Here is a 27,633-nt window from a genome sequence, read left to right on the forward strand (position 1 = left end):
TAAAACCGTAACGATAATGCCTCCCGCTTGGTTCAGCCCCCTCTTACGTATACTGGCGTAATTACGTAGCCCATCTTAGCAACCAGCATGGCGACAGTAAAGCTTCGCTCAGTGTTTGTTGAAGCTAGTTAGTTAGTACATCATTTTGGCCCGTAAACATGTTCGCATTTGAACAACCAGAGGCTTCTGGATATACCCGACCCCTGCCGCCATTCCTTTTGAATATATCTGAAGAAAATGGGATACCTTGAACTTAACGTTTCAATGGAGTCGAGGACAGGTGTGAAATTATTAGCATTGGCTAGCTCTTCATAGCATTTTAGGCTCCTCAAGTAATTCTTCTGAAGACTTTAGAAAAACAAACTGAAATAATTTTATTGGTTCTGCCTTGGACATATTATTTACCAAATGAGGACGAATACGTCTTATTTATAATGCTGTGTTTCAATTAATTTCAAAAACATATGTTGAATGACTTTGCTGAATATATTGAAATACAGTTTTAAGTACATAGTATTTTCCTTAACTTACGTTTTGATATTATTTGCATATAGTTCATTAATTTTTTTACATTATCTGCTCATAAATGCCCATAAAAATAAAATAATTATATTTAGATACTTCTTTTCTGGTATATATAGAAATGATTGATTTCCTCCTTTATCTTGTCATACAGAAAGCATACAAATATTTACATGTGCCTGCTATGCACCATCTGGTAATTTTTACTGTATGCAGCTGTCCAGTTTAACATTTGTGTATGTTTAAGGGAGTGTATCATCTGGACTAGAGGGCAGCTCTGGAGTGAGAAGGCAGAAAATAAAAAACATCCGTAAGTACTGGTAAACCCACTAAGGAACAGCAATTATCTATAGATTAGTTTTATAATTTATCTACCTGGAATCTGATTTTAATGATTTTTATAGGTTTGGATAAGAAATTATTAGTATGTTCATTCCTTTTTTCCTTGTAATGTTGTTCACATTTGAATCCTGGCCACCTAGAAATATGTGACTTAAATTCATTTTCAACTTTAGGAACTGGTTCAAACAAATTGGGAATCTTGAAAATGTAACCCATAGAAGAATGACATTTTACATGATAAATGTTTAGAAATCATTTCTATTCATTACATTTTTTTTCTGTTTTTTTTTTTTTAGCTTTCTGTCCTCAGTCCTCCAGCAAAGCGGCTCAGTCCATCGTTAAAGATCACATGTTGTCCCATTATAAAAAGATTTACTCAGCTAAAGGTGAGCTACATTTTAGATATATGTTCAATAAAAGGTGAAGTAGCAGACTGCTAACACACTTGATTACTTGATGATGACCTGATTACGACCTAGTATAACCACCTCTACATGGCAGTATGATTTAAAAACCATGGGACCTCTGAAAATATTTGGAGATGTTTACTCATAATACATCACACCAAAGTTGGCAAAAAACATAACACAGCATATCAGGAAACGCATGGTGGGGAAGTTATGATGATTTGACCTCAGTTTACAGGAACTTTCTTTTTACCACTTATCATTACAAAAACAGATCTTAGCATATTTAACTCTAATTAGGTTTCACTGTAATAATTATTATGTTTTTGTCTTTCTTTTGCAGCTACTATTGATACCTCTGCACCCAAAAGCTTGATGCAAAGTGTGAAGTGTAAGTACCCAATTATTAAACTGTGTTTCAATAAAAAAAAAACTGATCATAAATTATATTGTTTTCCTTTTCTTTAGCAAAATTTTAAAACTACATTAGAATGCCTCGAATAGTAGCATTTATTGATGTTTTTAATGCATCACTTATAAGTAGACATTTCATGCTAACACTATATAGACCTTGAAGTTAAATATAAAAATCTCAAATGACATTAAATTACTCAGTAATACTAAGCAGCTATATATTTTTTCTTGCCCTCTGGTGGGAACTTGTTAAAACTACACATGTTTCTGTAGAGAAAAACGTTGCATAGATCAGGAACGTTTAATAAATTATTATTCAGTAAACAAAATTGACCCATGAAAGAATCAATATAATCCTTTAGCAGTTTAGCTTCTTTGGGTTTTGAGGTTATTAAAACGGGCCCAAAGTGATCTGTAAAACTATAATTTTCTGTGCTTAATCAAAAACTTGACATTTATTTTGGAGATAAAAACATAAAAGTATAGAGGGCTGCCAGTGTTGTTCCTGCAAAACTAATTGGGCATCTACAAGTTGACTTAAAGCTAAGCCAGGACATTTTTAGGACAGTGTCCTCCTTGATTGATTCATACCTACACAAAGTTTTCTTCTCCTGTCTTTGGATTGATTTAAAGTTTTTCCAAACAATACCTAAAACATGATTACAACTTAGTTTTACATTTACAATGGTCCATTGATGATTGTGAGAGGTCTAAATTAGTTTGTGTTGAGGTTTTTTTTAATGGTCTTCACACTTGTTTACAGACAATGATCAGATCAGAAAGCAACAGCAGAAGAAAGATGATCGTCCTTCTTCAGCTTTCTCTTCTTCACATAGGAATAGCAGAACGTCCTGCTTCTCAGCGCAAGTATGAGATTACATTTTACTCTGTTCATTTGGTTGTTGGTGCTTTGCAAAACAATATTGTATGACTTTAAACTTGCTTCCTTCCTCAACTCTTGATAAAACGCATCTTTCATTTATCTGAGCAGTATGATGAGAACCCCTACCACTTCTCAAGAAGCTCCATCGTCGCCTCCACCCCGAGATTAAACAGCTCCGTCAATGCCAAGGACATTGTTTACCCATCCTGTTCAGTCAATTCCCATTATGCGCGCCCGTCATCAGAGAGAAGATACCGAAGCCCTGACACAACTTTTCAAAGAAAGCAGTCCACATGTTCGCTGGTAGCTTCAAGAGATCAGGTTTGCTACAACACCTTCCAGGATCCTGTAAAGAAGACGTACAGTGGAGACTTGCTCGAAAAACATTCCCAGCACTTTACCCAAAAGAAACCATTTACTCCCAAGACCCTGAAGTCAGATAAGAGTTCATACCTGTCAAGATATCGCTACTACAGAGGACCACAGATTAAATCGTCTCAGGATGACAGCAACTCAAAACTGTTAGGTGGAGAGACAGTTGGTCAAAGGTACTTTAAATGAAGAAAATAATTTCTTAAGTAATCTAATAGTGACTTAAATACAGTGCTTTGAAAATTATTAAACTTTTTCACATTTTGTAACATTAGAACAACAAACTTTAATGTGTTTTTGTAGGTTTTATTGCAGTAGACTAACCCAATATGGTGCATAATTATGAAGTGGAAGAAAAATTATACATAGTGTTAAAAAAAACGCAATAAAAAAATCTGACAAGTGTGACATGCACTTGTCAGATTGCATGTCAATCTGACAAGCAATTGACCTTTTCACCCCTAAATTCAATCCTTTGCGTGCAATTGCCTTAGGAAGTCATCTAATTGTTACTAGTCTGTCTGTGTGTAATTTAATAAATATAGCTGGTTTCTGAAGGTCTTCAAGGTTTCTAGGAAAACCTTTGTCAATAAACAACATCATAAGGACAAAGGAGATGTAAAATTAGATCTAAATCCTACTCATAATCTGGCATTGTTTGAAAACTGATGTTCAGAAAAGCTCTCCAAGCAATCAGACAGTGACTGTGTTCTTACATAAAAAATAATGGGTAAAACGTATTGTGAACTTCTCAATTATGCCTCTCATAGTGTTAGCACAAAAAAATAGTCAAATATATTAACGTTTGTGGTTGAAGTTGTATAAAATATGAAAAAGGCTCATTGGGTATTTATACAGTTTTTCTATAGATGTAATTTTTTGTCTTACCATCTGTATAATTGTTTTTTTTCTTTTTATGCAGCTCAGACCACAAGGAATACACTGAAAAACCTGATGGCCCGTCCCAGGTAAGTTTAAATATTTGATATTGAAGAGAAATTTGTCCTTGAGGGTCAGTGCAATACAAAGTTTAGGTGGCTCTCTGGTCCTACACTCCTGCGTCCAATAGATGACATACCTTTTAGCATGGGATCAGGTTCTTCAGAGTCCTGCTTATAACCTGATTAATTTGATTCCAGTCCGTTGCAGGACTCCAGCACCTGAGGACAGGGGTGTGTGACACCGTCCAGTAAATAATGTCCTCAACTTAACTCCTTTGTTTATTTGTGTTTAAGGGCTATGAAATCTTTTTAAAAATCCTTTTTCTTAAAAGTAACTTTTATGATTTATCGAAAATGAATTCATGAACCAATGCTATTGCTAATGATTCTGTTCTTAATGTGTTTTTTTCCCCTTTATCACCCTCTTGTTGAGTGGGTCATGCAAAATCTGTGCTGGCTGCGTTTCTCAACAATGTCTTGTGGTGAAATATCAGAGAAAAACAAAGCAGAAACCGTTAGGATAAATACTTTCCACAACAGAGATGAGTTATAATGAAATCTTGCCTGTTTTCATTTCCTGTTCTGCCTTGTTTTACAGGAATATTCCACAGAGCACGAATGGTCTGAAGATGAGGTCACTGGTTCTTACTTACCACCATTACAACATGAGCATAAAATGAAAAGCAGGGACAATTCTTTCTTTGACTCCTCATCCAGGTGAAACAATGCAGTAGGTTAGACATGTAGCATTTGTTTTAGATGTTATCTAGATAAGTTGACAAAAAGTTCAAGTATACTTGTGTCCTGCTTTTGCAGGTTCTCTCCAGAAGTTGGAAAGTCCCCTATTAGAAGCCGTATTTTGGCCGAGTAAGTTCCCCTTGGTGTCCAAACAGACGAGGTTTTGACAAAAAAAGAATATTTACACACAATTTCCAAGCGTGGCCAAATAATAATACTTTACCAAAATACAAACTGTAAAGAAAATCAACACCTTTAATTAAAATGTTTCTATTTGTTTGGCAACAGAGAAGAAGAATTGCTGTACCTTGAATTCATTTCTTCTGTGACTGAGGACATCCTGTCCAGGGGCCACATCTCTGACAGGTTTCTTTTTAATTGTCTTTGCCACAAATATATATTTCCTTGAAAATGTATTTAATACCCTTGACCTTTATTAGATTTTGTCCCATTACAATCACTAAGTATTTCATTGGGGTTGTATATGATGGACACAAAGCACAAAATAAACACAAAAGGGAAAGAATTGTGAAGTGGAAGGAAAGGGACGCATGGTTTTCAAAATTTGTTCTAATAGAGATTAGGAAAGCATGGCATGCATTTCTGTTCAGCCCCTTTGAGTTAATACTTTGTTGAACCATCTATTACTGCAATTAGAGCTAGAAGTCTGTTGTCTGTATTTAGATGGAATAAAGAACATCTGTAAACACAATTTTCAAGACCTGTTAAAGATTTTAACTTTAAGTATAAAGTTTAGTATAAACTTAAGTAAGTTTAAGTATAAACTTTGACTGAACTGTAGTAATACATAGAAATTATTTGATTTGAGCTGCTCCTATTTTATCTCCGAATATCTCTTGGTTTAGGACCAAGTCCTGCTTCAATGTGGGGATGTTGCTTTTAAGGGATGACATTGTGTTTTACATGTTGGGCAAAAAGTTCAGTTTTGGTTCCATCTGACTGGAGCATCTTCTTCCCTACATGGCATGTGACAAACTGCAAACGGTCTAATAAAAGAATTACTTTCTCGTTGCTGCTCATCCATAAATGTCAGATTTGGGAAATGCATTAATAATAACTGTTCTGTGAATGGATTCCTCTACCCAAGCCTTGGATCTCTGGATCTCCATAGTTACTGTGACCCTCTTGGCTACTTCTCTGTTTAATGTTCACCAAGCCTGGCCTGTCATTAGAGGTGGCAATATGTTTTTGTGGTTTGCAGCTGTGCCAAAACCTTTCCATTTCCTGTTGATGAATTAAACAGTTCTCTGTGAGACGCTAAAGGTTTGGGAAATCTTCTTGAAACCTAAACTTCCTTTAAACCACTACATATAATTATCCCTGAACCTTTTGGTGTTTTCTGACAACAGTTATAGACATTCATAAAACCTCCTTCATCTTCATGACAGATGTCATGTTATGTTTATGACAGTGTCATGTCAGTTTTATGCACACCCTGTCAAATAAAGTGTTACCCAATTTGGATTTGGATTGGCTGGATTTGTACTGAGATTAAATAATGGTGTATTCTCTTTGTTCTGGGAAGTTGAATTTTCCAAAATCTCAGCCAGAAAAAACTCAAGAAAACTCCCTGAAGTTGGAATTTTTGGGGGGGGGAGTCATAATGCTAAGCAAACCTGAATTTATGACCTAGTATGGGTTTGCGAAATATGTTCTCTAAGTTTAATGTTCCAATTTAACCAGTGGAAAGATGCTCCTTTTGTGTTTCAAAGCTTAAAACTGAGAGAAATATGTTTTTGGTTTGTATTGCTAACAGTGGTTAGCACCAAAGCAAAACCCTGTTTTTTTAAACTTACACTCTCAACTAAAGAGTTCTGACTTCCAAGAAAACTTGAACATGGCAACATGGTTGAACTGGACTTCATTTTGGGGTATTACAGTAAAAAGGACTGAAAACAAATGCACAGTATTTTATTTGAGAAAGAAAAAGTTTTGTAAACCATGTATGAATATGGGATGGATTTTTCATCCTGGATGATAGATGGATGGATATAGAAGTCTCATTTTATTGATTGGTGATTGTTAAATTGAACAGCTATCAGTTTGATAGAATATGTAGAGTTTAATATATTTATGTTTTTGAAAGGATGCTCAATCGGGTGATGAATCAACATATTGAAATGAATCTGCATCGGCTTGATGAGGTAACTGTATAGCTTAAATAATATGTCAAATATGTTAAATAAGTATTGTTTACTGCTTAAGAAGATCCTCCTATGCTTATTTTTTCAGGGTAAAATGCGCCATCTTCTGGAAGTGTTGAATAATGAGTTTGAGGAACCATTCGACATATCCACTTCAACTAAAGTCCCTCTGAAACATGGGAAAGCTTTACTTGATTCTGTATTTTCACATTTTAAATTTGGGCCTAAGCCAGTAGAGACTAAAGAAGACGATGACGTCATTACTCATGCCTTACAAATTAATCATCCTGATTTGTCAGATTATGACGATCTTCCGTGGGTTTCTACACGCCCATGCTCTCCTGTAAGAACTGCTTCTTCAACCAAAACAAGGGCAGAGGATGAGAAGAAAGAGAATGATGAAGAAGGTGTTGGCTTAAAGTTTTGTAGTGGTGATCTTATAGACAGTAGTCAAGACAGTCAAGAGGACTTTCTTCAGACAGATATCACTGAAATGAATGTCCAGAATGAAAACTGTGAGCACACCACTACGAGCAGTGATGTGAACCAAAGTGATAAGCTGTCTAAGGAGGCAGAGGATCTGGGAAACATTTTGTCAGAGTCGTTGCATATGTCTAGCAAAACAGACTCTGAAAACGTAGTAGCTGCTGAGGAGACAAACACAAACCAACATGAAGATGTCAGTGATGATGACTTCTGAGCTGTGCTGTACTCAGGGATTGAATGCGGTTTTTATATTCGGTTCTCAGATGATGTTGTTTCAGACTGAACTAACAAAGGGTATTCTTGAAGATTTGTGAAAGTCATTTAGCACTGGTTATGTCTTACAAGGCACATTAAGAAGGTGTTTCATTTGTGTTTTAGTCTTTTTAATGATTTGTTTTCTTTTAAAGTTCAATGAAAATGTTCCTGTTTTTGAGAAATCTTTAAACTGGGGTTGTACTTGACCATAACTGTAGTTAAGATATTATCAGTGTTATTTAAAAAAAATAATATGCAGATTTCTGAAGCTTAGATGTGTGAAATAAATAGTTTCACAAAAAAAAAAACTTTTTATGTGAAAACTTAGAAATGGTATCTGCCAGAAAAAAGCCCCGTTAGTTTATTTGCATTGCCCACTCATGCGTAAGCCCATGTGCAGCTGTGGCATATGCACTTGTTTTAACTATGTATTAATAAAATGCAACAGGCTATACGTTTGTTAAGTTTGCCTTTTTATGCTTTTGATATGTAGCTTTTATGAGCTTCACCAGAAAGTGTCTTCTGTTTGCAATAAATTGTTTCTTCTTGAGTTTTGTAAGTTTTCGTCTGTGTCTTAAAACGCTCGTATAACCCGAAGAGTTAATAATCGCGTCTTGGGAAATTTAGCAAACAAATAAAACTCTGGACAGCATCATGTGTGTGATTAAAGTCACTGGGTGAACTGCGAGTCTATGCAAAAGGTAAACAAACATGTCCGCGGACAGCAGTTCGTGACAGCTGTCCGGTTTCTGGCATTTTCACCGCTCAGCATTCCAGCTGTCTGATGTCATGCCACTGAAAAGCCCCGCATATTCCTCCGCCGCTAAGGGACTACAACGAATTTGAATAAAGTTTTCAAATAAAATATTAACACCCACATAGGTTGTGTGTATTCAGAGTGGACTGCTAGTGTTTTTTCCACTTTAGGTAGAAATGTAGGTGGGCACTAAAGCGTATGTACTAAATGTACAGCAGCGCGGAGGAAGACAGAGTCCACTTGTTGCTCTTCCAATCCCAGGAAGCGACACACGCTTGGAACTTTAGCGAACTGTTGGGCCAAGAGAGGCATGGAGTTGCTGCGTTACTTCAGGTCTACGGACTAACTACAGTCTAGTAAAAGTCTCACTCAAAATCAAAAAAGTATCCGAAGAGTTGTTCTCAGCAGGGATCGATGACGAGATCTTTAAGGAGCTGATATAATTTGGACTTTTAAATGGCATCTCTTGGCTAACGGTAAAGTTAACACCTTTTTTCTTTCCAAAATATTTACCGGCGACGTCAGCCTCCCGAGGGTGTAGTCTATTTGCTGGAACAGAAGTTAGCTGGCTAGCTAGCAAGAGTTGGCTGGTAAATTGAATGACTTTGAAATATAGCAAAGGAAAATGGGGATTAGTTATAGAAGACGCCACATTATTTGTCCAGCTAATTTGAATATAGTTGTTTGAATTATTTAATAGAATGTGAGATTTAATCTGCGTGGAGTTAATGAGAAGGCACTGTTTTTGTTTTGGTATGTTTTTCGAATCACAGGTTCTAGCTGTAGGACAAGGCTATTTCCCGGGAGGGGATTATCCAAGCAAAAGCCTGAAAAATGATAAACGTAGGTCAGGCGGTGGAATTAAAATATTTGTGCAACTGTATGTTTTTTTTCTTCCAAATGAGCATTAAAACAGCTAAAAACTGAATGAATGAGGGATAAAAAAAAAAAAATCATGTCAACAAGGTTTGTAAAGTAGAAAATGCAGCTCTGAAGATGACGTAAAACTGTGTTTGTCTGGATTATGACACCAGAAGAAATGACTTCTCCCACAAGTATCATACATTTTTAGATGAATCACTCTTCCTCACCTCTTACCCCAGGTTTTTAGGAGTCTGCAGCTGCAGCTCCGGGACCGCATCTGGCTCGTTTAGCAGTTTTCTGTGTTTTCATGAAAGATCTACATAATTTTGTACTTCAGAATGACATTAGTATTGAAATATTTTCTTTTTTTTTTTCCATGTTTAAAAAGCAAACTGTATTTTCCCTCCCTTCAGTTTCCACAAATATGACATGTTCAGTTTAAGAAAAAAGAGTTTATTCTCAATCTTAAACATTGGCTGAGTGTATACAACCCCTGGCAAAAAGTATGGAATCACCAGTCTTGGATGAGCACTCATTCAGACATTTCATGCTGTAAAACAAACTCAGATCAAAAACATGATACAATATTAAGGTCGTTCCAAAGTGCAACTTGTTGGCCTTCAGGAACACTCAAAGAAATGAAGAGAAAACATTGTGGAAGTCAGTGAATGATACTTTAATTGACCAAACACAGGGAAATAAATATGGAATCACTCAATTCTGAGGAAAAAAGTATGGAATCATGAAAAACGCATAAACAAAAGACCATTCAAAATACATCACTAGTATTTAGTTGCACCACCTTTGGCTTTTATAACAGCTTTCAGTCTGTGAGGCATGGACTTGATGAGTGACAAACAGTATTCTGCATCAATTTGGTGCCAACTCTCTTTGATAGCAGTTGCCAGATCAGCTTTGCTGGTTGGACCCTTCTTGTGGACCATTTTTTTCAATCTCCACCACAGGTTTTCAATTGGGTTGAGATCTGGACTATTTGCAGGCCATGACATCGACTGAATGTGTCTTTCTTCAAGGAATGCCTTCACTGTTTTTGCCCGATGGCACGATGCATTGTCATCTTGGAAAATTATTTCATCATCACCAAACATCTGTTTAATTGAAGGGATGAGAAAACTGTCCAACATGTCAATGTAAACTTGTGCATTGATAGAAGAATTAACCACAGTCATCTCCCCAGTGCCTTTGCCTGACATGCAGCCCCATATCATCAAGGACTGTGGAAATTTGGTTGTTTTCTTCAGGCAGGCCTCTTCATAAATCTCACTGGAACGGCACCAAACAAAAGTTCCAGCATCATCACCTTGTCCAATGCAGATTCTTGACTCATCACTGAAGACAACTTTCATCCAGTCATCCACAGTCCATGATTGCCTCTCCTTAGCCCATTGGAGTCTCGTTCTTTTATGTTTAGGTGTCAATGCTGGTTTTCGTTTAGCTTTCCTGTATTGAAATCCCATCTCCTTTAGGCGATTTCTTACAGTTCGGTCACATACATTGACTCCAACTTCCTCCCATTTATGCTTCATCTGTTTAGTTGTACTTTTTCGGTTTTCAAGACAAATGGCCTTAAGTTGTTTGTCTTGATGCTTTGATGTCTTTCTTGGTCTACCAGTACGCTTGGCTTTAACAACCATTCCATGCTGTTTGTATTTGGTCCATATCTTGGATACAGCTGACTGTGAACAGCCCACATCTTTAGCAACCATGCGTGAAGGGTTACCTTCCTCAAGAAGTTTCACAATCCTCTCTTTTGTTTCAAGGGACATTTCTCTTGTTGGAGCCATGGTTCTCACCACTCCACTTCGTCCAGCAGCCCTCCAAGGTGTCATGACTGCAGGTGTTTTGAACTGCACACTAACGGGCACATCTAATCTGGGGCAGGTGTCCATTTAGGGAAAGGAAATAGACTGGGTGTGTCCTTTTTTTTCTACCTCCAATTTGAGTGATTCCACACTTTTTTCCTCAGAATTGAGTGATTCCATATTTATTTCCCTGTGCTTGGTCAATAAAAGTATCATTCACTGACTCCCACAATAGTTTCTCTTCATTTCTTTGAGTGTTCCTGAAAGCCAACAAGTTGCACTTTGGAACGACCTTAATATTGTATCATGTTTTTGATCTGAGTTTGTTTTACAGCATGAAATGTCTGAATGAGTGCTCATCCAAGACTGGTGAGTCCATACTTTTTGCCAGGGGTTGTATTTCTTTGATTGAACAATAAAACGTTTATATTTACAGAAAACGTTATTTGTATGAAGGGTTATGCATGTTTTATAGCTCTAGACTAATTTATTACAAGCAAGGAAGAAGTTACTTTGTACTGTAAAGATTGTTGACCCATGAGAAGAGCTAGCACCATTTTTTCTGTGGGTGGAGGAAAGAAAAGCTTGTTGTTGCCTAGATATTTAAGTGACACACTGGGAAAACACAGATGTAAATATTTTCAGGTAACATATTTTATTTTACTTTATTTTTTCTTGACCAATTTCTATTTTTAAAGTGTTCTGATAAGTTTGATAACACTGTTAATTTTTGGAAATGAATATGAAAATGTAGCAAAAATAAAAGATTTCTCAGTTTCATTAGCACGCACAGTTTAATGCATACCAATATTTTGTTTGATGTTATTTCCATTTTGCTCAAATAGAAATAAATGAATACTGTAAGATTTTTTTATTAAAATATATTTTCACAAAATCAAGAAAACACTGAAATGTCTACCTTAATTTGTTCTAATGCATTACATTTGCAAAATATAATTTATACAAAATTTTTGACCAGTTTAGATTTAGGAAAACATGCTACTGCTATGACAGTGATTGAAAATTAGTCTCATTTTCTTCATTACTCTCTCTTCCATTGTGTTTCTATCCCTCATATTTTTTGTGTACTGGGAATACATTTTCAAACAATTAAGTGCAATAAACTTATTTTTTGTCATTAAAGTACATTTGACATTACATTGTTTGTTTTTCAACATGCAAAAAAACAGTAGGCTGACATTTGCTGCAGGATTTATTGCTGTTCTCATAATGCAAACTGATCTATTTAGTCACATAGTTTAATTAGAGAACTGATGCTGTGTTAGCTTCTCAAAGGAGTGCATCATTTTTTAGTATTTTAACCACTGCCTGAAATAAGTGCCCAGGGATAGCGAGAGTTGGGGCTACTAAGGGTAGTATTAGAGTTGCTTTGTGACAAGTAGCAAGAAATATTTTTTGTTATACAGAGTTTTGTTGTCCCTCTATACTCGTGTACTCAGCGCATGTTTTGTCTTTCTCCTCTCGCATATCAGAGCTGACATTAAATGATGATCCTCATGACTTGAGACTTTCTCACTGTGTTGGAGCGAACACCAGAAGGGAGTACTTCCTCTGGACGACAAGACAACGCCACCTGTGAAACGAGTAAATCATGCCCTTGCCATTTGGCTTTAAGCTCAAAAGGACTCGAAGGTATACTGTTTCCAGCAAGAGCTGTCTTGTCACTCGGATTCAGCTTCTGAATGGAGAGTTTGTGGAGTTTACTCTGTCTGTGGAGAGCACTGGGCAGGAATGTTTGGAGGCAGTAGCCCAGAGACTTGAGTTAAGAGAGGTATGTATGGGTTTTCATTCAATACAAATGCTGATTGTTTCTTTTAGGACTTACTATCTCAGCAGTAGAGTATTTTAGTTAGGCTGTCCTCCGGTCAGACTCCTTCTTGAAACTCCAGAATCGAACAGAAGAGACAGACAAGCAAGTTCTTTCCAAATCAATGTAACATTGGAATATATTATATAACTAATGTACACACAATCATAGAGCGCTACTTTAATGGGAACAACATCTAACACTTGGTGTGAATTGTATTCTTAAAATTATTTTATAAAAAAATGAAACCATTCCAAACGTCTAACAGTGACATAGAAACAGCACTGAGTCAGAATTTTATTTTTTTTTTACCCCTCCAGGGGGTCTTTTGTGGGCTCTAGTGTCCCTTATATAAAAGTAGGCTGACAGGAAAGGGGGGGAAGACATGCGGCAAATATCGTCGGGTCCGGGAGTCGAACCAACGACGGCTGCATCGAGGACTCAAGGCCTCCAAACATGAGTTGCGCTATCCCCTACGCCACCACGGCACGCCCCTGAGTCAGAATTTTAAAGGTTTCAAATTTCCAGTAGAAACTACAAGTAAAGTTGTTTCTGTTGCAAGAGACCTGATATCTTAATGTTGCACTGCAAGCTAAATTGAATGCAAATGCTTTAATGTTATTTACTGAGTAAGAAGAAACAACAAATAGTTGCAGGAGGACAATATTTATATGTTCCCTAAAAATAAAAAAACATTTAAAAAGTCTCAAGGATGTTTTAATTGGGCTGAAGTTCTCTGTTAAAAGCTGTGATATCCTCCAATATCCAGCACTGAATTTGTTTAGAGGCTGTCATTAACATTTTGCCAGTAACTTCCAGATTGCCTGATGCTGCTGTCCTCCACTGCTCTGTGGCTAATGTGTATTTGTTCCTGTTTGTCTGTGTATTGTAGATCACATATTTCAGTCTGTGGTACTTCAATAAGCAGAACCAGCAGAGATGGATCGACTTGGAGAAAGCATTAAAGAAACAGTTGGACAAATATGGGCAGGAGCCCACAGTTTACTTTGGAGTTTTGTTTTACATACCTAGTGTTGCCCAACTGCAACAGGAGATCACAAGGTGAAGTTGAGAAAACCACCACAACTCCCATGATGTAAACATTTAAGAAATAATAATCCAAGAGTTCTGGTTTGAGTTCTTGAAAATCTGTCAGAGAGATTAATGTCATACTTTGATTGCGCTGAAGTATGTTTGCTTGTTCTGCTCTTACTTGCATGTCACTGTCCCACAGATACCAGTATTACCTACAGTTGAAGAAGGATGTTCTGGAGGGCAGGATCACATGCTCACTGGACCAGGTTATTCGTTTAGCCAGTTTAGCAGTACAAGGTAAAAATCTGTGTGCAGCTTTAGGCTTTTGCCAGAAATGTAATATTTTCTGTTCCTGTGTGTTTTTGGCCCTAACATTTGGTACATGCAACACACTAAAAGATAATTTTGATCCTCTTGGTGTATCTTTCATTCATATTAAACAAAACACCAAATTAGTCATAAATTACATTAAATTACTCATGCTGCTCAGACAAACATTTTTATAGTCAGTTTTGGATGGCCGACTTGTTTTGATTTATCAAAAATGCTGCATGTTTTCCAGCAATGGAGCTAAATAGGTAAGTGCAGCATTTTTTGCACCCAGAGCTCCTATTTAAAAGTCAGCTTTGTAAGCAGCTGGTAAAAAGTGCCTTCTACGTAGAGCAAAGTCCTTTTTTGATTTTTGCGATATGCTGCCTCTGAATGTCAACATCTGGTTTGTCAAGTTCTTCCAACTGATTTTAGATTTCTTCACTGTGTAATTTGATATGTTAACTCGGAAACTGTTATTTTGCTTCTGTCAGCTGTAACTCTCAATCAGTACTCATATCTGAAAAACTGAACACATCTGTGACTGTTTTTAGAAAACAACCTGAAGCTGCTCATATGTTTTTCAGACAGTGGTACAAAACAAAATGGATCGCTCCAATTCTAAAATTTGACCATCATGCAGTGCTGTATTACACTCTACTGACGTTCCTCATGGGTTTTCTTGTTAAAAATGCAAAGTGCTATGAGGAAATGAGACCTGAGAGTTTTGTTTTGGAGTTTATGTGTTGAACTGCACTCACTATTTTTTGATGCCAACAGCTGACTTTGGAGACTTCAATCGATACGACTCCCAGGAATTTCTTAAAAAGTTTGCACTATTCCCTATTGTAAGTATTTAGGTTTTTTTTTTATTTTCTCCAGTATAGAAAGTTACTTTTGCTCTTTTGTTTTGCACTTTAGCTGTATGAAACCTAACTGTGTTTGCAGGACTGGATTCAGGATGAACGCGTGCTGGAGGAGGCCACTCAGAAAGTGGCAATTCTCTATCAGTCATTTAGGTGAGCATGTTTCCATCCATCGATTCTTCTCTGTGCTTGGATCAAGAAATCAATAGAGCTTAAGTTCAACTGGCCACTTTGCTCTCCTATTTTCTACCTACTCTTTTCCAGTTCGTTCTTTCCTTTTCAAATTTCTTAACTATTAACATACCAGTTTATAAACATGCTGAAAAAATTGCAAAAAATGTTTTCTGGTGAAGTATTTTGATAAATAGAGATATATAATCATACAGATACTCTGATCCTTCATATGATTTATGTTCTCTCATCAAACTACAGATGTAAAAAGTTAGTGTGGATCACAAAATTATTGCACTGTTTAACATTTATAAAAACCATTAAAAAAATTTATTTTTTAATTTTTTGCAGAACTTCATACCATAACTTTATCAACTAGCTTTCAAAGACTTGTATGCGTTGTTCAATGTGCTAATGGCGGAGAAGCAACTTGCTGTTTCCGGAAAACTTTATCCACTGCTGGCCGTTCTAACTAGCCTGAGCATTCATGCCAGGTTCTATTGCGACGAACTTGCAATAGCGCAGCAGACATTATGGGGGACCCTCCTCCTGGCTCTGAATGGTTGTTTCTAACTGAGCTGTGTTTCACACATTTGCTGAAGTACGTAAGCTCGCTGATGATGTTAAGAAAACTATAGTAACCTTGAAAAGAAAAGCAGTATCATTATACTTGCCGCACTTATGGTATTTACATTTTTACTCCGGTCAAAGGTTGTCAACAGGCTTGATTCGGACCACAGGCCGTAAAATGCCCAGGTCTGTTCTAGGTGGTAGTTGTTCTTTTTCAGACTTGACCCTTAACTAATGTCAATAAAGCATGGGCTGAATGCCATGAGGAGTAAGGTTCAAATACAGTACAAAACAAACTTATTGAAGAAGTGGCAAGAGGAGACAAAGCCAGCATTGAATCAATGTTTTTTTTTTTCACTCCAGTTTCCAGAGATTAGCTTTCTCTCTACCCACCTTATGACTCTGTAGCCATCAATATGTACATCTAAAACAAAAAAGTTGACTCTAGTCATTGTGCTGTGACCTACTTCAACAGTTGTATCCTTGTTTGCTTTGCGTTTTAAGGGCGTTTTCATTTTATCATCATCCATTTTTCTTCTGTTCAGAGGTTTTCCAGCTCCTGAGGCAGAAATGCTGTACATGCAGGAGGTTGAAAAGTTGGAAGGTTATGGGCAGGAGAGCTATCAAGCCAAGGTGGGTCTGCAGCATCCGCCCTACAACTCTGCGCTTTCCAAACCATTCAGAACAAAGCTATTTGGTTGGTGCAATGTGGGGAAAAAACAAGCCTTTATCAGTTTATTTTGATTCTTTTTTTGATCAGGACAACACAGGTATAGACGTCACTCTGGGTTCCTGTCTTGATGGTATCTTTGTAAAATATAAGAATGGACGTTCACCTTTATTATATCGGTAAGTTTGAAAGAAATTCATGCCATCTCTTGCTGTGCACTGCCTGTCAGCTGGTTGAACAAAGGCTGCTACACTGTCTCCTTGCTTACTACAAATTCAACCATTTGTAAATGTTTACATGTGTGAAAAGAACGGAGAGCTGAGCTGTGGCACGGAGACTAAAGGAATGCCACCTACCGTTCTTATTCAAGAGAAGATGTTTTACAACCATATTTGGCAAACAACAGTTGACAAGTCTGTAAAGCAACTGAATGCTAGCTTGTTACCTAAGCTAATAGCCTGACTATGTCCCATTAGTACTCTAAATTGGGTGTAAGTTGACTGCTATATGTTTCAAAGTTAAAATGCCTATAAATAAATGTAATGGATCTCATTATGACTGTAATAATCAATGTAATGGTATTTTCTCAGTAGAAGGAATGTTTGGTGCTATGCCTTTTTTTGAATTAAAGCACTAAAACCATGTTTGTCAGTGTGTAAACACTGCCCCAGGCCTAATTATAATTATCGTGTCAGCAGTGATTAATTAATCCTGCTGGTATAGAGGAAGCTGATAGTGAAATGATTCCTCCAGGTAACTGAAATACTGATGTGGAAAAATTACAGTTAGTGCTTGGAAATAGCTTTTTTCCACGACAAAATACACTGTCTCACAGCCTAAATAGTAAATGACAAGTATTCTAAGAATATGTATCTGCAGGACAGAATTATTTTTAGGTATTTAGTGCTCCCACAATTAAAATAGTCGACCATTGTGTCTGTCTTACAGCAGTAACATCCTTTGTTGTTTTTACTGCCTGTTCAGGTGGCATGAAATTACCAACATGAGTCATAATAGGTCCTTCTTTGGCCTGGAGCTCAGCAACAGAGAGGAGAGTGTTCAGTTCCAGACCGTAAGTCTGTCCCTTCTCAACCAAAACATTGTTCTGTTTAACTTTATTTGGCTAAACTGGAATTTTGCATTTGTTATGGATTTTACCACTGGCTTAGCAGAATCCCTCTTTGTGAGTGTAGCATATATTTAGGGTGTGTTTTTAGCGTACCAATGTGGAAATACAGAAATAGTCTTGTGGAAGTATTCACACTCCTCAAACTTCTTCATATTTTGTCACATTACAACCACAAACCTCTATGTATTTTATGTGAATTTTATGCCAAAGAACAACACGGAATAATGCATGACTATGATGTGGAAGAAAAATAATATACATTTCAAAAAGTGTGCAACTCGGACACCAACCCCACCAAAATAAAATCCATTCTGCTGCCAGAAGTCACCTAATGAGTTAATAGAGTCTGTGTTTTTAATTTAATCTCAGCTGTTCTGTGAAGACTTTAGAAGTTTGTTAGAGAACATCAGTAAAGATGAAGATCAAGAAACACATAAGACAAGTTGGGGACTTTGCAGAGAGGGTGAAAAATATGTAAAAGCTAGAGAGTGTATATATTTTTCCACTGCACTGTTCTAATCAAACTAAGTTAAGTTCACCTCTGTGCCTTTTTTTGTCTTGTAGTTTCAAATATGTGTTTTCTTTCTTTATTTGTAGGACGACATGGAAACTTCTAAATACGTCTGCCGCATGTGTCTGGCCAGACTCAAGTTTTATAAGACCAATAAGAGCAACTTGTAAGCATTTTGCAGCATGTCTAGCCTAGTTCCTGTCTCTTTACTGTCTCCTTCTCCTCTTCAGTCTTACATCATGTCTTTCCAATTCTCCTCTCTCTCTTCAGAGAGCAGAGTCCCCCCCTGCCCTCTGAGAGCTCCCAGAAGTCCCTTCTCACTCTATCCTTTCCTCGTTTTCCAATACTCTCTCGCACATCTCTGCTTTCAGATAAGGGGTGAGCAACACTGCCACCCTCTGTTTGTGTGTTCCCACAAGTTCACCACCTGAGGACAAATAAAAGCCCTCTATATTGCCTAAAGTATTGAACTGTGAATAAGAATGTAGGCGAGCCAATAATTGCGACCACATGTTCTATTTTTCTATTTTATTCAGATTCTACAAGCATTTGGTAAGAATCAGTCGCTCTTAGGGGATCAGAAAATTCTAGTTCCATAATAAGATGACACCTAAGCACAAAGTCCATTTTTGAAATCTCGCTTTGAAACAGCTAGTAGTGGTTTATAACAAAATGAAGGCAATTGAGAGGAGAGTGCGTGGCCACATAAAGGCATTTATAGATCAAGAACAGGGCACAGAACTTCACAAAGCCATAAATTTTACTTTTCTGCAGTAAAGCATTTTTTGTTTATTGTTGTCACATGCTTTCTATGAGTCATAAGTGCATAAAGCAAGGTCCATAAATCCATATTAAAGCCTATTTGTTAACGTTTATGTGTCTGAAGCGTCTCAATACTCTAGATATTATAGCATCTATGTAGATTTTTTCTTTGATCAAACATACCAGTTTTAAACTTAGTCAAAACACCACAAATGGGTTCTGACCCAACACTAATGAGCATTATGTACTAGAGACCAGGAAACTTCCTGAAATTGATTTTCTGGGTAATTTAACATATTTATATGATAGAAATATTTAAACCAGTACCATTTTAGTACCGTTTTGTTTAAACAAGCTTTTTTTTTTTTTTTTCTTTCAGCCAAACTCCACCTACAGCAGTCAATTTAGTCAGACGGAGATCTTCAACGAGAATATCTCTGGTAATGTCTACATTGTCCTTCTACACACCTGTTCAGTGGAACCAGTTTTATTTCATGCAATGTTAAACACTCTTTTTGAAATTTTCCCTGCAAAAATTGTTAAAATTGACAAAAGCAAAACTTTCTAACTTTTTTTTATATACGGTCTTGCTTCTGTGTTGCCTTAATATTTATAGATGTGATCATTTTAATACATAGGAAAAAAAAAAGATAGTACTAGTGGTTTAATGTGGTAACTCAATAAATGCACTGTCTGTGAAAATCATATTAATTTCATTGTTTATTTCATATTTTCTGCCCTCCGGCTCATCATAACTCAACTTTAACTGTGGCTCATAAAGTAGCCCCTAACATTCTGTTGGTTAATCTGTATTGCAGTTTATCCGCAGACCAAATATCTTTTCTACGTTGCTCTTGAGCCCTGCCCACTGATTTTAATGTATGCCAGAGAGATTTAATGAATTGCAACACAGAAATGTAGAATAATTAAGTACAAAAAATCCCTTCTGACTGTAATTATAGTAAATAATGCATACTCCTATAAATACTTGTGTATTTCATGAATTGCAGAAATCTTTACACCAGTTATTTATTTGATGCATGGTTTCCACATTGATGTAAATTAATCTGAATAGAAATAAATATTTAAAGACTTTTGACTCTAGTAGTTATGAGAGTTGATAAAATCTCTGTTTTGTTTCTTTGCAGCCAAAGTCTCAGGCCTACTTGATGCCCCAGATGCACTACAACGGCCATTTTACTGAGCCCTACACTTCATCACAAGGTAAGCACCGACTAGAAATAGGGTTACTTTCCCACGTCAGGCAATGTGATCGAAATCTGCTTTTTTCCCCCATAAGTGACCCATATCCAACTTTCTCACCAATGTACCCAATTCCAATCTTTTCACAACTTTTTTTTGGAATTACCTTACTTTGTGTTATGATCTTGTGACGATACTGTCAGCTCTCCGCACTGAGTAAACTTTGGATGTTCCCACTCTCTCGTAGATAACCTATATGTGAACCCCCAGAATGGTTTTTACTACCACTCCCAGACCAGCCTGGACCGCTCTCCTCTGGAGTACAGCAGCGGAGGGCGTCTGCGAAACGGCAGCGTGTACAGCGCCCACAGCACTAGCTCACTGAACAATCCCCAGCACTACCATCAGCCCTCGCCCATGTCCTCCAACCCCTCCATTACGAGTGACATCACCAGGCCAGACTTCATTCCCTCCCATCGCCACAGCGCGCTCATCCCACCCTCCTATCGCGCCACTCCTGATTACGAGACGGTGATGCGGCAGAAGAACCGAGGCATGGCGGGGGGCATGGTTCTGTCTCAGGAGCATCGGCAGAGTCACTCCATGAGGAATTTGAACATTGGGAACTCGTACGCCTACAGCAGGCCAGACCCTCTGGTTTACAGCCAACCAGAAATAAGAGTAGAGTATGGCGGAACGTCCCACCATCACCAGTACCCCTTTCATCTGGGCTCCAGCTTCCACAGCCCCTCTCCATACCCCTACCCTCCAGAGCGGAGGCCCGTTGTTGGAGCTGTCAGCGTCCCGGAGCTCACAAACGTCCAGCTGCAGCAGGCGCAGGAATATCCGGCCCCCAACATCATGAGAACACAGGTCTACCGACCGCCGCCACCTTACCCGTACGCTTACCCGCGTCCTGCTAACAGCACCCCCGACCTGTCTCGTCACCTCTACGTCAGCAGCAGCAACCCAGACCTGATAATCACGAGGCGAGTCCATCACTCTGTCCAGACCTTCCAGGAGGACAGCCTGCCTGTCGCACACTCCCTACAGGAAGTATCAGAGCCTCTGTTCAGCGCTCCGCCGCATCGACAGCCGTACCACGCTCACAAGCGAAACTCCATTGAGATTGCCGGTTTGGCTCACAGCCTAGAGGCGGTGAGGGTCAAAGAGAGAACTATGTCCTCCTCAGCAGCGGAAGCAGCAACCCCACCTCCTGTGGTGCATTCTGGGTCCCAGGTTAACGTGTTTTTAGAACATACTAAGACAGCAGAGAGGGGAGACGCACAGTACGGACACAAAAAGTCTCTGTCTGATGCAACAATGCTAGTTCATAGCAGTGGGGAAGATGAGGAGTTGGAGGACGATATTGGGCGTCACACTCCTCTTTCACAGGAAGCGGTGGTTATTCCAGAGCAGCCGCCGCCGCCGCAGCATCGCAGCCTGACGTCTCTGTCCTCTGTGACGACTCAGCAACAAATCCCAAAGGAGCCGCCTCCCGCGTATCCTATAGGGTCTGCCCTAGACCCCTCCAAAACCAGCTCCCTGGTCTATAAAGTTCACCCTCGGATCCACAAAGGAGAGCCGCTTTACCTGCTGTCAGATTTGAGACAACCTGAAATTATGCCCTCAGTGTCTGAGAGCGATGTGAGCGAGCAAGACAATCGCAAGCCTAAGAGAGACTTCAGTAAGGGACTTGTGTTCTCGCTTCCTGCTGGAGGGGAAACGTTGCAGGGTTTACCGCCTCCGGTGAGTTTCTTCTCTAAAAATCCGTTTTTTTGTCTTGTAGCAGATTTATTGTTATCAGGGTTTTTACAGAGTCTGGGAAAGTCTCAAGATGTGAAATTTGATTTAGGTGTTCTCCAACTCTGAATAAGAAGACTCCATCCAACCAACCATTAATTTTAATCCTAACTACTGTCAGAAATATCTGATATAAATTCATAATAAAGTTATTTTTTTTATATTTGAATTTCAAAAATTGGCTAAAAAAAGGTCAAAGAGCTGGAAATTTAAATCTTGTATTCCTGTCACAATGGCAAATTTTGCTTTATGTTCCCAGTAGTTTTTGTAGCAAACGATAATATTTTTGTTTATGGACTATTTTCAACTAAAATAATGATAATGGCATATTAATGCAAGTTTGCGACTCTTAAAGACTAATAAACTTTAATTTTGTAAAGAACACTGGAGAGTTCTTTACAAAGAACTCTCCAGTGTTCAAGATATTTTTATATCAGAAAATAAAATACAACAATAAGAATAAAGAAAGAGGAAATAAAAAACGCACAAAACCAAAACCTTAAATAAAATGAATTATTACCTCTTTGTAAATGAAATTGCTCTTCAAAAAAATATTAAATATCAGACTGGAAATAATTAAGCTCATGTTACAATTAATCTTGAAAAGTTTTGAGTTTTGAGATTGGATGATATGTATAAGCCCTGTTGCAGGCCTTTTGTCAGTCATTTCCTGCAGACCAACATACAAACATTTGTTAATGAGAAGAGTTGTTCCCTGTAAGAACGCGAAAGTGAAGGTGTTGGCAAGACGAGCAGAAGAAACCAGACAGCCAACAAAAGTCGGCGTTAGATGTAGAGAAGCAGCTGGCAGACACTTCTAGGATAAAGTAACAAAGCTGGAATGTTAAAAATGAAGCATAGTGCGTTATCCCTGATTGTGTATGAAATGTAATATTTCTGTGCAGTCAGCTGCTCTGGTCATCAGTGACCATAAACACACTTTGTCAGTTTTTTTTGGAACAGTTCTTAAAATACTAATTTAGATGTTGAATTTCTTTTTTCAATGACGTTTTTGAAAATCACACAAACGGACCTTGAGAGAGAAAGAAGGAAGATGGGTTGGAAGTTTGCTTTGCCTGCAGATGATAACCACAATAGTTTCAGGTTGACAAGTCAGCAGGGAGGAATGCTGCTCTGCTTCCTCGTTGAACTGGAAAGGTGACATTTCAGCTAAAGAAAACAGTCAACAAGCATGCGCCGTCCCTCCCCTCACCTGGTTGGAGTCTCTTTTTTCTCCGCCGCTTTTACGCATTTCCCCTGTTCTTTTCTCTTTGTCTCCGCTCGGTCACAACAGGGGATGAAGAAAGGTTCCAGGTCAGAGGTGAGGAAGATGGGCCCTCTGAAGCTGGCCCGTCACAACGGCCTGTCGGTGTCCAGGAAAGTGGTGCAGAACGAGGTCGTAGACGAGCCGGAGCAGCCGTCCAACGATGAAAAAGTAAGACGCTTCAGTTTTCACTGCCTTGCTCCTTGAGAATTAACACGTCTAATGTTTCATTTTCACATTTAAAACTAAAGAGAGAAATGTTTCTCTAAAGTTAAACAGCTGATCAGCAGGAGTTGCACGTCTTGCTGGTGTTCATAAACTTCAGGTGTGGATTTTTATTAAGAGGGAAACATAATGGAGATTCTTTCAGGTCCAAGTTTGATTAAGTTGTCTAAATTATGGTGCTTTTGTCTGAAAGTGTAAAAACATAACAATAAACAATTTTGAAGGTCATTGTTATTTGACTTGAACAGATGACAGCTGTTGTGCTTTTTTCTCTGCACAGCAACAATATTTACACTTTTAGAAAGTGTATTTAAAAAAAAAAAGAGGTAAGAAGAATTTAACCAGGGTTGTTCTAACAGCTAACATTAAACTTATGCTATGACGACAACAATTACCGTAGTTCGACGGAGTGTAGTGTATTTTGCGACCCTTCTCTGAGATATTTTTAGTCTTTCTGCATTTTAACATCTAATTTTTATCTGTTTAAAATAAATTAAAAAATCCCCATAAAAAGTAGTCTAAGCTGTTTAAGATCTGACTAAAGATGAGGAAGATTATGTACAGCTCACTGCACTGAATAATTTATTCTCGTCATGAAATCAGCCCGGGGTCCTAAACCTGGGAAACATTTACTGTAAGCCACACAGATGCTTTTGAATAAATCAGAATATCATTAAGAAGTCTTTATTTTCATAGCATTTCAATTGTAGTTATCTAAACAGAGTAATTGCACGGAAATAAGAATTTATTTCTGTTGATTTTGATGATTATTTAGTTGCTCTGTTGAATAAAGTGTTTGAGTAAAATGTCTCACACAGCTCAGACAGTGTTAGGGTTTCGTCTCTATTGCAGCCGATCAGCTTGAGGCTCCACTGGGGCGTTAGGGAAGCTCTGATTACGTTATTATTGACCTTCAACTTGTCTGCCCTGTCGGGTCTGGTCTCTCTCATCTTTCTTTTGACAATACTAAACCAGCTGGTATATCTGGCAGCGTGTCCAGGTGCCGAGTCCTCCTGGAAAAATAATAAATCAGGATCTCCATAAAAGCTGCTCAACAGCTGGAAGCATGAAGAATGTTCCTGGTAGACAGCTGCCTTTGGTTTTAGACTTGACAAAAACCCAGACATTTCTGATATCATCCCTGGTTAAATTGTTCCTTAAAAGAAAAAAATGTGACCGTAACTCTTGTTATGGATAGATATCCTCCAGCTGCAGTCCACCTGACACTGAACCCTGTTTCTTATACTGGCGCTGGTGTGCAGTCTTCTTAAAGATGCGATTATTATCAGTGCTAGACAAGGTTTTTTCCTTTAACTCAACTTTCCATTAACATTCTTGAACATAATTGGGTTGGTCTAAAGTGTGTGTGTGTGTGTGTGTGTGTGTGTGTTTCAGTGTAAGTTGCTGGAGCAGCATGTGGAAATGGGGGAGCTGCTGAAGGAGTTTGAGAGCGTCCCAAAGCGCGTTCCAGGAGAGGATTGTAACACGGCCCTGCTTCCAGAGAACAGGGACAAAAACCGCTTTGTAGACGTCCTGCCTTACGACAGCAGCAGAGTGGAGCTGGTTCCCACTAAAGAGAACAACACAGGCTACATCAATGCATCGCACGTTAAGGTAAGAGACGCACGGAGATGTTTAATAGTGGTTCACAAAACCTTTTGGCTTCTAATGGAAAACATTAGAAGCAAGGAGATGCAACCAACAAACCAGTTAAGCAAGGACTCAAACAGCCTCTACATTTAAACACCTGAAGCTGCTGCTTTTCCACAGGAGGAACATTATTGTCACAGATATGATATAAAGGATTGGATTAATTTCTTGAGATCTTCTCAGGGCCCAAATGCTTTCCTAGACCACTTTTGGTTTCACATTTAGTCTCGCTTTCTAGAATTTTAGCAAGTGCACTGCTGCTATTCAAAATGAGTATTTAAGCTTCGTCAGTCATGCGTGTCGGATTATCTGTGGCATTCAAATCTGCCACACTGACATTCCTGCTGCTTCCCACTTCCTCCCATTGTCTCCATTAGGTAACAATAGGTGGACAGACGTGGAGCTACATCGCTGCACAGGGTCCTCTGTCTCACACGTGTGCAGACTTTTGGCAGATGGTGTGGGAGGAGGACGTCTCCATCATCGCCATGGTGACTGCTGAAGAGGTGTGTTCATTCCTTACAATCAAATTTAAACATTTGCATTTATTCATTCATTTGGGTTCATCTAAAATGCTCTGATACATCGCCCTGCACAGAAAATATGAATTATTCTCTAATATGTCATTAAATGAGGCAAAACTTTTACTATTTTTATGTTCTTTTGGATCTACCAGATTATTTCTGTTTGATAAATGCCAAAGTAACCAGATGTATTTATAAAATATATATTCTTTAAATTCATACATTTTCATACAACTATTATTGCCGTGGTGGAAACTGGTAGCAGAGTGTCATTCCCTTTGAAACAATGGATTTTAAAAGGACGTCTAAAAAAATATCTCTCATATTACTTTAACAATGTGTAAATAATACAAGACATCATTATTTTAATGGGTTGAAGTTGGAAGTAAATTATAGACGAACAGCTCGAAAGCGTTCGCTAAAGGATACAGACAGCTTTTAATTAGGAAAAGACGTTATTGTGGTATTTAGAAATGGGCTTTAGGTTGTTGACTTAAGAGCCGTATCTAGCTACGGATATACGGTGATGTCATCAGGTGACAGGATAGAGATCTAGAAGGTTCTTTTTAAACAGAGGTAAAGGATGAGGCCGAATATGGTTCCCTGAGGAACTCCTTCTACTACAACGCCAGTTTTCCACATCCCTGCCTTCCTGCAGGAGAGCGGTCGAGAGAAGAGTTGCCGCTATTGGCCTCGTCTTGGCTCCCGGCACAACACGGTGACTTACGGCCGATTCAGGATCACCACGCGCTTCAGGACGGAATCTGGCTGCTACGCCACCACAGGGCTGAAGATCAAAAACGTCCCCAAGGACCAAGAGAGGACAGTCTGGCACCTGCAGTACACGGACTGGCCTGACCACGGCTGTCCAGAGGACTTTAAAGGCTTCCTCAGTGAGTGGAACCAGTCTGCTCTTTATGATCCAATCTATTATTGACTTAGTATGAAATATTTTAAAGATAATCTGTCACTTCTTCTTCCTGTGAATACGTCTCCAGCGTACCTCGAGGAGGTCCAGTCTGTGAGGAGACACACGAACGCCATCAGTGACCCGAAGAACATCAACCCAGTGCTGGTCCACTGCAGCGCTGGAGTGGGTCGCTCCGGAGTCGTCATCCTTTCTGAGCTCATGATAGCTTGTCTGGAACACAACGAGGTAAACTATCCTTCGTGAAAGAGGAGGAGGAAAACCAGAGCTAGCATTTGTTCATTTGCGAATGAGCATTATGTAAGAACCGCGACTGTTTCAGATGCTGACCGTCCCAGAAGTCCTCAGGCTGCTGCGCGACCAGAGGATGCTGATGGTTCAGACGTTGTCGCAGTACACGTTCGTCTACAAAGTTCTCATCGAGTACCTCCGCAACTCCAGGCTCATCTAATGGGCGACGCATCATGGATTACTGCAGAGAGGAGGATTAAGCATTTATAACAAACTGCACTGAGGCAGCTGCTCATATCTGTCCCAAGCGTGGACGCCATAATTTGGACCCTGTTTTTGCTAAGTATTAAATCATTTTCATTCTAAGAAGTGAAATGATGAGAGAAGAGACGCCACATGAAGAAACTCAGACTGTGACCTGCCTCTTAACAGTATTATCTAAAGATATTATTTTTTTACACACACACACACACACACACACACACGCACACACACACACACACACACACACACACACACACACACACACACACACACACACACACACACACACACACACACAGGTTGTTTAATAAAGCCAAGCACTTTGATGGTACCATGTGTACATAATGAAGCAATGCTAAGCTGCGTAAAACAAATACTTTGTCATACATGTTATTGAAAACGTTTATGTTCATTTAATGAAGGATACTTTTGAAATCACGGATAGGTTCTTCTGAGTAAATAAGAAAATCTCTGAAAATTTAATTTATGTTAATAATTTGATTCAAAAAGTTAAATGTGGAAACATTATGCAGTGATATTTGATAAGTATGGCTTACAGGTCAGTTTGAATATTACAGAAGACAAATAAAAAGGTGTTGTACACTGCAAAAACACAAAATCTTACCAAGTATTTTTAGTACAAATATCTTGGTACACTTAAAATAAGAAAAAATTAACTTGCAAGTAACTTTTCAGCAAAGTATAGGAGCTTGTTTTAAGT

General features: G+C 38.4%; 2 protein-coding genes across 4 annotated transcripts; both read left to right on the top strand.

The window, feature by feature from the left end:
* Nucleotides 1-85: 85 nt before the first annotated feature.
* Nucleotides 86-8,114, top strand: spata7 (spermatogenesis associated 7). Of its 2 annotated transcripts, XM_014468527.2 has the most exons (12): nt 86-280; nt 770-832; nt 1,161-1,250; nt 1,615-1,662; nt 2,449-2,552; nt 2,677-3,116; nt 3,863-3,908; nt 4,480-4,598; nt 4,698-4,748; nt 4,908-4,985; nt 6,727-6,784; nt 6,873-8,114. In XM_014468527.2, exons 1-12 carry the CDS (start codon nt 238-240, stop codon nt 7,482-7,484), a joined length of 1,752 nt encoding a protein of 583 aa, XP_014324013.1. In that variant the 5' UTR covers nt 86-237; the 3' UTR covers nt 7,485-8,114. The 2 variants fall into 2 exon arrangements, with proteins under 2 accessions (XP_014324013.1, XP_023208053.1); XM_023352285.1 differs by lacking the exon at nt 770-832 and having other exon boundaries at nt 1,175-1,250.
* A 433-nt stretch (nt 8,115-8,547) lies between these two features.
* ptpn21 (protein tyrosine phosphatase, non-receptor type 21) lies at nt 8,548-27,561 on the top strand. Of its 2 annotated transcripts, XM_023353112.1 has the most exons (20): nt 8,548-8,758; nt 12,463-12,761; nt 13,690-13,859; nt 14,032-14,129; nt 14,922-14,989; nt 15,090-15,160; nt 16,294-16,381; nt 16,509-16,597; nt 17,403-17,490; nt 18,145-18,224; nt 18,329-18,436; nt 19,200-19,260; nt 19,969-20,044; nt 20,271-21,772; nt 23,121-23,261; nt 24,711-24,929; nt 25,343-25,471; nt 26,148-26,382; nt 26,488-26,645; nt 26,740-27,561. In XM_023353112.1, exons 2-20 carry the CDS (start codon nt 12,582-12,584, stop codon nt 26,866-26,868), a joined length of 3,690 nt encoding a protein of 1,229 aa, XP_023208880.1. In that variant the 5' UTR covers nt 8,548-8,758; nt 12,463-12,581; the 3' UTR covers nt 26,869-27,561. The 2 variants fall into 2 exon arrangements, with proteins under 2 accessions (XP_023208880.1, XP_023208881.1); XM_023353113.1 differs by lacking the exon at nt 18,329-18,436.
* Nucleotides 27,562-27,633: the final 72 nt, after the last annotated feature.

Source organism: Xiphophorus maculatus, chromosome 19, assembly GCF_002775205.1.
Source record: "Xiphophorus maculatus strain JP 163 A chromosome 19, X_maculatus-5.0-male, whole genome shotgun sequence".
NCBI classification, from domain to species: domain Eukaryota; kingdom Metazoa; phylum Chordata; class Actinopteri; order Cyprinodontiformes; family Poeciliidae; genus Xiphophorus; species Xiphophorus maculatus.